The sequence below is a fragment of the Apodemus sylvaticus genome, chromosome 18, assembly GCF_947179515.1.
Source record: "Apodemus sylvaticus chromosome 18, mApoSyl1.1, whole genome shotgun sequence".
In the NCBI taxonomy this organism is placed as follows: Eukaryota; Metazoa; Chordata; class Mammalia; order Rodentia; family Muridae; genus Apodemus; species Apodemus sylvaticus.
In genome coordinates this window covers 23,474,106-23,485,421 of record NC_067489.1, presented here as the reverse complement: position 1 = coordinate 23,485,421, position 11,316 = coordinate 23,474,106, and the positions used below count along the sequence as shown (strand labels likewise).

Below are 11,316 nucleotides of genomic sequence, written 5' to 3'. Positions count from 1 at the left end.
AGGACACATGTGGTACACACACACATAAAGTTCCGGTGATTGAGGAAGACAGTTGAGGTCAGTTCCTGTCTTCTGCATATGATCACAGACATATACATGAAGACAGGACAGATACAAAGGAGTTAAATAGAAGGAACTATATATCTCCAAAGAAGATTAACAGATGGCCAAAACCCACATGAAATAGTGATATTGTTGGTCACTAAAAAAAGACAAATCAAGTTTTTATTTATTTTTTTATTTATATATATATATATATATATATATATATATATATATATATATTTTTTTTTTTTTTTTTTTTTTTTTTTTTTTTTTTTGGTTTTTCGAGACAGGGTTTCTCTGTGTAGCCCTTGCTGTCCTGGAACTCACTCTGTAGACCAGGCTGGCCTCTAACTCAGAAATCTGCCTGCCTTTGCCTCCCAAGTGCTGGGATTAAAGGCGTGCGCCACCACCGCCCAGCGACAAACTAGTGAGGATAATGCTCTTCTCACTACCACTATGACTCCAAACAAAAGAAAATAAATGTCGATTAGAATTGGTTGGGAAGTTGAAACCATTATGCATTACTGGCAGGATAAGACAATGTTATAAAAATAAGTTTGATAGCTTTTTGAGATGTTTTCAAATAAAATTAACATGGGTTCACTAGTTCCTCTTCTAAGAACTGAAAGTGGATACAACCAGATAATTGTGCACATATAGCACACACACGCACACACACACACACACATACAACACACACTTATATATATTCACATAACAGCATTATTCACAGTTACCACTAAGTAGAAATAATGTATCTACTGGATCCATCAACAGATTAAATACAATAAATGCATACAGTGGGATGTTATCAGTAAAAATAAGGAAGTTCTGCAGAAGTGCTTTAATTTGAACAGATCATCAAAATAACTGTGTTAACTAAGTAAAAAAAAGACCAATACATGATACTGCTTACATGTCTACACAGGCAAGTCATTGACCCAGACAGACAAAAAGTAGAGTAGGGTTTACCAGGGAGTTACAGGCAGGAAGAGAGCATGCTTAGTGGTTATAGAATTTCTGATTCAGTTATTAAATAATTGAAAACAGATATGGTAATAGATAACATTGAAATGCACTTAATAGTGTGTATTTGTACCCTTAAAATTGTGATAACGATTAATTTTGTAAGGCTACTGTAACTTGGTCTTTTACTGGAGGAAATTGGTGATTTTTGATTAGCCACAGAACAGGGTTCAAATACCAATACCACAAAACAAACAACAACTCCCCAAACCCCAAAAAAGAATCAGAGTTGTTTTTTTTTTTTTTAGGTGTTAAAATTCACACTCAGGGTAGTACTTGCCTTCAGAAGCGGCATCTCCTGAGCAAAGGAGACAGCTGTGCGTCCTTGACTCTGTCTACCTCTCCTTGTGCTTATAGGGTTGATGCCTCTGGGAAGCCAGGAGTCTTCAGACAGCCTTGCAGCAGAGATTGTTACCCCTGAAATCAGGTAAGGACGATGGTGTGGCAGGCACTCACACAGTGCCCTTGCAGCACTTACCCTCCAGGGTACAAAGGACCAGCTCCTCCTTTCAATGTACATTTCAGCCTGAACTCAGCATTAGATTTCCATGTCTTAGGCATGTTAGAAGCTTTTTTAACTTGGTCAGAGAACTAATTATTTTTACTTGAGTAAGAGTCTTCCACACTACAAAAGAAAAATCACATATCCCACTCTCAGATCCTCTGAAGACAGCATGAAAGTACACAGGGCAAAGGCTGTGTACTTAGCCATACATAAGTACTTACTAAGACTTGGTACCCAGGGCAAAGGCTGTGTACTTAGCCATACATAAGTAATTACTAAGACTTCTCTATTAACCACTAGGACTAGCCTTGTAAAGATGAACTGCCCATCTGTAACAACTCTGCCCTCAGTACTCCTCACTGGGCATTTAGACCTAGCCCCTTAGAGCTTTCATGCCCTATAGTACACCTAGAATTTGTGTGTACAAAAGACACATGAGAGAGGGGACCCAAGTGTACAGAGGTGATGATGACTCTGAACATTGCTGGGGAGTAGGTTCCCTCTTCCATCTTGGAATCTTGATGTAGGCTGTCACCCCTCCCCAGCCCTCACAATCTTTTACTTTTCACTGTCTGGAAACAAGTGAATTCGTTGAAAGAATGCATAGTTATTCTGTGCAATTATTTATAAGTAAATGGCTAGATATTTTATCCCAGAGCAGTTAAGGAAGCCTATTGGTGAAGGAGTTTTAAGTTAAAAAAAAAAAAAGGAGCAAAGTTAACTCACAATTGTATTTTTTCTGCATGTGATTGGATATGACTTAAATAGTCTCCATACCCTGAAGAGCTAATAGGAAAAATGAAACTATAAAGTAATGGACAGTGGATTAATATTTGATATTTTTCACCAGTGTTAAGAGTTTTGGAAGAATTAAAGCCTCAAACGATGTAAAAAGTGGGGAGAAAAGATTTTTAAGCAAAATTGCAGAATATGTAGAAATGTGCCCATCTTTTAACTGAAAACTTGCTTTTCTGGTAAAAAAAAAAAAAACTTAAGGAAATAGCTAATAATATACACAACAGGATTTTTATAAAGCAATAACTGTTAAAATATTAAAAGCTTGCCAGTCCATGGTGGCACACACCTTTAATCCCAGAATGTGAGAAGCAGAAGCAAGTAGACCTCTGTGAGTTCAAGGGCAACCTGGTCTATAGAGCTAGTTCCAAGACAGCCGGACTACACAGAGAAACCCTGTCTTGAAAAAACAATTATTGAAATCTTGAAATAGATTGTCTAAACAAATAATAGTTTATTTATATATTTTAGTGTTCTGACATTTCAATTTTTGAGATATAATATTAAAAGATTGTGGAGTTTTAAGTGTAACTAGCAAGTACCAGTTTTCTTTTGGAAAACAAATATTTGTCTGTATGAATAAATACACAGAATTAGAAGGCTTAGTCTTAGCAACAGTCATTTTACACTATACAGTTACAGTCATGTGTTCATAGTTTAAATATTTAAATAAGAAAGGAAATAAGGTTTGGAATTTTCTTCATCATTTGTCATCATATACAAAAACTGTGTCTTTAGATTATACATTCTAGAAGGAGTTTAGTTCCTAAAGGTGATACCTTTTGCTTTTATTAAGGCACTGAATTTCTTTCAGGCACTTAATTTTTCATTTGTATCCAGTGTATTGATACTCTAACTATATCGTGATTCATATAGTATCTTAATGAACCAGATAATCAGCTTTTTTTTCCCTCATTCAGGGAGAAACTTATTCGTCTTCAGCATGAGAATAAGATGCTAAAAATCAATCAAGAAGGTTCAGACAATGAGAAAATTGCCTTATTGCAGAGCCTTCTAGATGATGCAAATCTACGCAAGAATGAGCTGGAAACTGAGAACAGGTAGGAGTGGCCGGCTGGCTTCTTCCCTGTGCTTGGTTTTGGTATTTCTAAGAAAGACTTGGGATTTATTTGAAGAATGATTGCATGCTCACATATTTCTTGTTTTAAATTATAATATAATTACAACAGCTCTTAGTTTTCCTCCCTCCAAAGCCTCTGCTTCCTGCTCTCCTTCAAATTTAGGGCCTCCTCTTTCATTAATTGTTACTCCATGTAGCATGTTTATGATTATACATATATATTCCTTAATATAGCCTGGTTACTTGCAAGTGTGTTTTTCAGGGCTGACATTTGTCACTGTACAACCAATTGGTGTGCTCCTCCCTAAGGGCCGCCTCTCCCACCAGCTTACTCAGCTGCCTGTGACTGTGGAAGCTGAGGCCTCGCGTGTGGGCTTTCCCCTCCGCTCGGGCACGTCTATTGGTGGCATCTTAGTTCAGCTTTTACATTTCCTTCTAAGATTACCTAATGTATGTTTGACCTGGGGTCTTAGTATAAAGTCCTAGCTGGCTGGGAACTCAGAGATCTGCCTGCCTCTGCTGGGATTAAAGGCCTGTACCACCATCCCTGACTTAAAAAAAAAATATGGAGAGGATTAAAAATATCTGATACAATTGTATTTTTCACATCAATTGCAGTTCACAGACTGATGTTTGAAATGGTCAGCCAGTGTGGAGTTGAACTGACAAAGTCTTTTTTCCCTAATGTATTTGTTTGCCATGGCCATAAAAGAAGTTATTTTGAAAATATAGAAAATAACAGATTAACAAAAGAAAAATCACTTTTCTTCTTGTAAATTTTGTCTTGATGTTTCACAATTTTTCAGAGTCAGTTATTATAAAATTAGCAGCTTCTTCTGATGGTTTACTTTATACTTCATTATGACTTTTCTTCCTTTTTGGAAAATTTTTCTCTTCTCCCCTTCTCTCCTCTCACCTCCCCTCCCTTCTTTCCCCTCCCTTCCCCTATTTTTTTTCCCCTGTAGTTCCAGAACTTTCTCTATAGAGAGAGAGAACATGCTGGCCTCAAACTCAGAATCTGCCTGCCTCTTTCTCCTGGGTGCTGGGCTTAAAGGCGCGCATCACCACATCTGGCTTTCTTAACTGATAGACCTAAGAGTGTTTTCCCTTTTCTCAGGAAACTTTTTTTTTTAACTGACACATTTTTATTAAATTGTGTTCTTCAAGCCAATGTCATCAATGTGGCATTTTCCCAGAATTTTAACTTAAAAATGTTAAAGACTACTGATTTCTATTTTATACATATGGGTGTTTTGCCAGTATGTGTGCATGTATAGTGCATGCATGCATGCCAACAGAGGCCAGAGAGGGCCTCAGATTCCCTGGGACTAGAGTTACAGATAATTGTGAGTTGCCATGAATTGAATCCACGTCTTCTAGAAAAGCAGCCAGTGCTCTGAACCACTGACTGATCCATCTCCCGAACGCCTAAACTTTTTTCTTTTCATACACAAGTACTGCATTACATCATTTCCCTCCCCTTTCCATCTCCATGCCTGCCATATCCCCCTCTCAAATCCACAGCCTCCTCTTCTATAATCACCAGTTACATGTGTGTACAAACCTACTGCGTTCATTTAGTATTGCTCATATGCACAGACGCTAGGGCTGCCACTCGGGATTGGATAACCTCGCAGGGGACAGGAAGAGGGCACTGCGCTGAAGCTGAAGCAAAGCAAATCCCCTTTCTCAGCGGCCCTTGATTGCCTGTAGCTCTTCCTCTAGGGGCGAGGCCTGATGGGATTTCCCTTATTCACAAGGGCTTGTCAGTTGATAGCATTACTATGTGGATCTTTGTTTTGGCAACCATATTGTCAAGAGTTCATGGGTATAGTGTCTAGAGAATTTCATGAATACATGGATGTAGTTTCTAGAAAACCTGTATCACAGAGGCATCCTGGCCTTCCGGCACTTAAAATCTTTCAATCTTCTCTTTAACCTGAATGTTACATGAGTGGATTGCCTTGTAGATGTATTAAGAGAGGTTGGGCCCCCATGATTACTTATTCTTTGTGCTTTGATCAGGAGGTTCTTGGATAAGGTGTAAGAGCTTTACTTACCTGTAGGAATAGAACTGCTGTTAAAAATTGAGGTAAAAAATGGCAGCAATAGGTTCTCCTCTGTGTCCTCTCCAGCAATGGTTAGGTGCCTAGGCTTACAGCATGAGTTCACATTGACTGGAACTTAGCTCCAATCACACAGCTCTTGGTTACACCAAGCTAAAGTGCCAGGATTGTATCCTTAGGGGTATGTTACCATTTCCGATACAACCAACTGTGCCTGTGCTATTGCAGTTACACAGTGCCACTACAACCAACTGTGCTGTGCTATTGTAGTAATACAGTGTTGATACAACCAACTGTGCCTGTGCTACTGCAGTTACACAGTACCACTACAACCAACTGTGCTGTGCTATTGTAGTAATACGGTGTCGATACAACCAACTGTGCCTGTGCTACTGCAGTTACACAGTGCCACTACAACCAACTGTGCTGTGCTATTGTAGTAATACAGTGTCGATACAACCAACTGTGCCTGTGCTACTGCAGTTACACAGTGCCACTACAACCAACTGTGCTGTGCTATTGTAGTAATACAGTATCAATACAACCAACTGTGCCTGTGCTACTGCAGTTACACAGTATCAATACAGCCAACTGTGCCTTGCTATTGTAGTAATACAGTGTCAATACAACCACCCATGCCTGTGCTATTGCTTTTTACACAGTGCCACTACAACTGTCTCTGTGCTATTGCAGTTACGCAACCTGAGTCCATAATTTGCCAATGATGCTTTTGGTGAAATCATATGACCATCCAAGGGGAAGAGGCCTACTTGAAGAGTTAACATGTGTTTGCTTTGCAGGCTTGTGAATCAGAGACTTCTAGAAGTACAGTCACAAGTAGAAGAACTGCAAAAATCTCTGCAGGATCAAGGCTCAAAAGCAGAAGATGTAAGTCTTGATATGTTCCAACCATGCTCCGAAAGTGCCACAAAACTAAGCAAGCCTATAGTTTTGGTACTTTTTAAAAGTTCGTGTAAGTTGTGGAGGCCTATCTCTTGTGGGCACATGTGCTCACCTGTGGGGCCAGAAGACAGCTGTGCCAGCTGTTCCTTTCCATGTGTTGTTAGACTTGCTGGTGAGTGCCCATATCAATGAGCCACTTCTCAGGCCCATCTTCAGTGTTTTTATTTGATGATACCCAATAATTTAGAGCTATACTGGTAAGAGGGAAGAAATACTGTTTTTCTTTTCACTGGCATTCCTTATTTAATTGACTCTGCAAGAAACTGAAAGTTCACTTGTATTTATCAGTCAATATAGTCAATTAAGGCTGTACAATCTTACATGTGTTCAATTCATAGTGAAGTAGAAGGTTTTCTCCCTCAGGCCGAAACACAAAAAGAAAAAAATGTAAAGGCATGCCCGAGAAGGAAGTTTTAATATAAACTTGGTATTTAAGAAAACAATGCCATCGCTAGTATCCTATCATTTCTGAGTTTCTGAATCCACACTGGCCTCCTTATATTCTTTTTTTTTTCCTTATATTCTTTATCAGTCACACATCTCTTTCCTAGGTCTCCCCTGTGGTTGGCACGCACTCACTAGATCTGCGCCTGTGCTGTATTAGACAATGGCTTGCAGTATCTCCTGCACTAACCGCCGGTCACAGTGCTCAGGAGCGCCTAGTAGACAGTCTCTGGCAGCAATAAGCAAGTTGTAATTGGCAAATTGTTTATACTGGATAAAGATACCCAATAAAACTAAAGCACAGAAATATTTAAGTGCAGTGTGAAGAAGAGGGAGGCTAAATGTTACCAGATGACCCTTGCACTCTGCTGCCAGTGCACCGTGACGGAAGTCTCAGACATGAGTGTTAAACTTCCTGCAGTGCTTCCACTGAGGTGTCGGTCGGAGGAGTCTCCTCCAACCTTATTGACATAGAACATCTGAAGACAGAGAGAGTTAAGTAAATCACTTTTAAAGTCTAGGAATACTAAATATAAAAGCCCTCGAGACCTCAAACTTAGTTTGGCTTTTCTACCCGTACATCTTTCTTACTTAGATCATCAGTGTGTCAGTTTGATTTATGAGTTAGTTTGTTTCTTAATGAGTTGGAAATGGTTTTAGTTTCTCAGATCAGTTCACAACTGCTCAACATTGCTTTTAACCTTTATTAACATGGAACTAGTATAAAATACCAAGCCTTTTTGTTGTTGCTGTTGTTCCTCTTTTTCTTTAAAGAAAAAAAAAAAGTTTGTGTGGGTCTAGGGTCCAAATTAAGTGTTCTGCTACAAATAGCCAATGTCATGCTTTAAAAAAAATGTTTAAATGGAAAATCTCAAAGAAGTGAAATTAGTGTAGTGTGGTAACAGCTTAATTGGAAGTGTCTTGGAGGTGAATCACAGAATGTAGTAGTTCTTAATCTATTGACATCTCGAGAGCACTTTAACCAATATGCAAAATTCATCTGGGTCTTAAAAACTTTGAGGTGACTGTTGTGGATTTGTTTTGGTAGAAAGGGGAAAAGAGGGTACACAGGCGAGGGCTCACTAACTTACCTGTGTAATGCAGAAGGGGCCGTGGGCGGGGCCTCGTGCATAAACTGAAGCCTGAAGGGGTTGTTCTTTAAAGGGACGTGGCACAGCTGAGTGTCACTGTGATAAATCTAATTAGACATTGCTTTAGGGGATTATACTTCAGAGGTAGATATTTGCATAAACTGATGACCTTTTAGCTGCCTACATAGTAATGAGTTGTCTACCTCAAATCTAAGCAAGATTTCCTGTCATGTTCTCTGCACACAAGAAACAGATGGAAACTTTTTTTCTGTTTTGAAGACTCCAGATTCCTTAGAGAAATAGTTTAGTTCAGGGTATGTATTGGGGTATCTTTTACCCCATCAGATTTTTAATGTTTTTCTCTTTTCTCCTCAATAACCTATAGTGTTGCATCTCAGGAGTGTGATGCAGAGAACAATCTCTAGACCCGATTCCTTCCCTCTAAAGAAGACATAATTGCTGCCTTTTCTTTTATCAAAACAGCCTTTTCTTATAACCTTAAGTCAGAGCATGATGGTCTGCACATTTTTATTATTATTTTTATGTCATTTGTTTTTAGCATGGAAGCAGAAATTCATTGTTATGTCCAGTCTATGGATAATTTGAGCTAGCCACAGTATATAAAACTTCAGAGAACAAGACAGGATGAGGAGACCATAGAAGAAAGAGAAATGTACAATTCTGAAAAATGCATATCTTTTACTTCTGTTCATGAATTACTAAATGGTTCCTTCTCTTGGCTGCTGTGTTTGCTTCATACTAATATGTCCTCTCTGTCTCTTGGCATGGTTTCTGCTCAAGGCTATTGTAAGTATGGCTTCCTGTTCTTTTCCATATACATAGAAGTTTTTAAATTGTATACTTTATCTGATATTGTAGTCAGTAATACTGAAATTTTAGAGTAGGACTCATGAAAAATGAATATGCTAAGATTACTTGCTTTATAAATATATAATCTTTACAAGGAAAATTCTTAAAGTATATAAAAATCTTAATGTAGAAATGTTCTCCCTGTTAGTTCATATATGTAATTTATTTTGATACAAGCTTCGTTTTATAATATACTCTCCTTCGGTCACACATTTTGATAGTTACAGTCTTCAGTTTGGAACGACACAGAATGCATGGAAAGGCAGGCTGCGCCTAGGGCTCGGGGTCTCTGCCGGACCGGACAGAGATGACTAAATGTGCTATGGCTTAGTTTCCTCAGTTATATGGTGGGGCTAATATTACTGTTGTGAGGTTTATATAATGTATATAACAGGCTTTAATGTGATGTCTGACAAATTTGCCTTGTATTTAGTTATTTTACTGTATAAATTATAGTAATTCAAAATAATTTTTTAGAATTTAATCAAAACATAAAGAATTTTTAATATTTCCATTTCATCCTCTTGGCAAAGAGAGAACAAAGAATAATTATTTAAAAATAAATAATTAAATATTAAAAGCCACTAAGGTTATTATCTATCTGAAGGCTTGGAGGAAATAGTAGTAGAGGATTTTGGTCTAATTACAATTGTCATACTGAGAAAGATATGAATTTGAAATATCCCAAAGCTATGTTACAATTGACTTGAATGAAATCAAGCATATACCTGAAGTCCACACCCGAAACCCCAGCACCTTCTACATTTAGGAAAGCCTTAAATTCAAGGCAAACTGGGCTCTGTGCGTGGTGAGTTGCAGGCCTTTCCTGACCGGCACAAAGTAGGCAGACGTGAGTGAGTATATACGGTGGCCATCATTAAAGAAGGCAGCTAAAAGTTAGACGACTTTTCCTTCTCTTTGTTACTGTTACTAAGAATTTGAGCAACTTGTTTTATAAGCCTACATTAATTGGTTTTGTATCACATGATTTAAAAATCCATTATTAATATCTACACTTACATGTGTTAAAACTATGAAACCTGGTAGTCTCTTGTTAGATGTCTTTATTGCCTATTTTTAGGTAAATTTTAACTTCCTGCTTTTCAGGAGACCTTTAAAAAAATATCAAACCAAAACTCCATTCTCAGCATCTTACCTTTGTACCCTTATATCTCCCTGCCGTCAAGTACATTACCTGTCATCAATTAAAATATGGCAGCAAATCTGAGACTTTATCTTAGTGCAGAGAAAGAGGGCAGAGAAAGTCTAATGTTAGGGCAGTGCTTGGGTACTGAGTTCAAGAATATTTATGTCTCTGTATAAGTAGCTTTTAAATTCATTTCCTTCTGTATAGAGAATTTATCTAGTTTCTGTGTCTCTTACTGACTACTATTCTGTTCTTTTATTGAAGAGGAGAAAATTGAGGTACATTGAGTTTTGAGTTCTTTGACCAAAGAAATTATTGAGTGCTTACTCCCAGTAATTTACTATATAGTCTTTAATATTTACAAAATAATTTGTCAGTTAAAATGTTAAATAATGAACTAATTTTTTATTTTCCATTTTCAGTCAGTTCTTCTAAAAAAGAAGCTTGAAGAACATCTGTAAGTAGACAGTTTGTTGAAGGGCTTCACATTACAGAACCAAAGCACTTTACTGTGGGTACAGAGGATGTAGACAGGGGCACGAATGGTCCTTGAAGATACAAGAGGGTACCACTTGTTGGTAGTGACTACAGAATCATTTCTACCCAAATCCCCACACATCAATTCAGTGATTATGAGCTGGGCCTGGTGACTCACACCTGCAATCAAGAGACTGAGGCCAGAGAACTGTTCCTGGTGTCAGGCCTACTTAGGCAACAGCGTGAGACTCTAGAAAAACGAGTTTAGGGCTGTTTTCTCAGCAGAAACTTTAGGACTTCCTATCTTTGTTATAATATTCATGTTATGAGTACTCATATTATTCACAGCCTCTTTCTATGACAGGCCAGATAGTAATTATTTTAGGCTGTATAGGCCCTGGCCTCTGTTGCAGCCACTCAGCTCTAAATACAGCTATGGAGAGAGAGTATTAGAGCTAGTGTTGCACTGTGCTGCAGAAGAACTGCACATACGGGAACAAGTGCCCTTCTCCTTGCCCCGACAGGCTACAGTTTGCCAGGCTTACATTCATTTTTAAGTAAACTTTTTTTAAAATGCTGTTTTATTAGTCCTTTGAGAAGTCCCTACATTGTTATTTTGTTCGTATTCACCATCCCACACTCCTTCCCCTAGTACCTTTTCCCTGACCAACTCTATTTCATGTTTTCTTTCTCTCTCTCTCTCTCTTTTTTTTTTTTTTTTTTTTTTTTTGGTTTTTTGGATTTTTGTTTTTTTGTTTTTTTTGAGACAGGGTTTCTCTGTATAGCCCTGGCTGTCCTGGAACTTA

At 38.1% G+C, this 11,316-nt stretch overlaps 1 protein-coding gene across 1 annotated transcript in view; it reads left to right on the top strand.

Moving 5' to 3' along the window:
• The window catches only part of Hook3 (hook microtubule tethering protein 3), an 87,534-nt gene that overhangs the window by 56,192 nt on the left and 20,026 nt on the right, over window positions 1–11,316 (top strand). Inside the window, exons 14-17 of the mRNA XM_052162354.1 lie at window positions 1,429–1,498; window positions 3,292–3,432; window positions 6,319–6,406; window positions 10,456–10,490. Coding sequence (XP_052018314.1) covers window positions 1,429–1,498; window positions 3,292–3,432; window positions 6,319–6,406; window positions 10,456–10,490 — 334 coding nt within the window. The remainder of the gene's footprint in view (window positions 1–1,428; window positions 1,499–3,291; window positions 3,433–6,318; window positions 6,407–10,455; window positions 10,491–11,316) is intronic.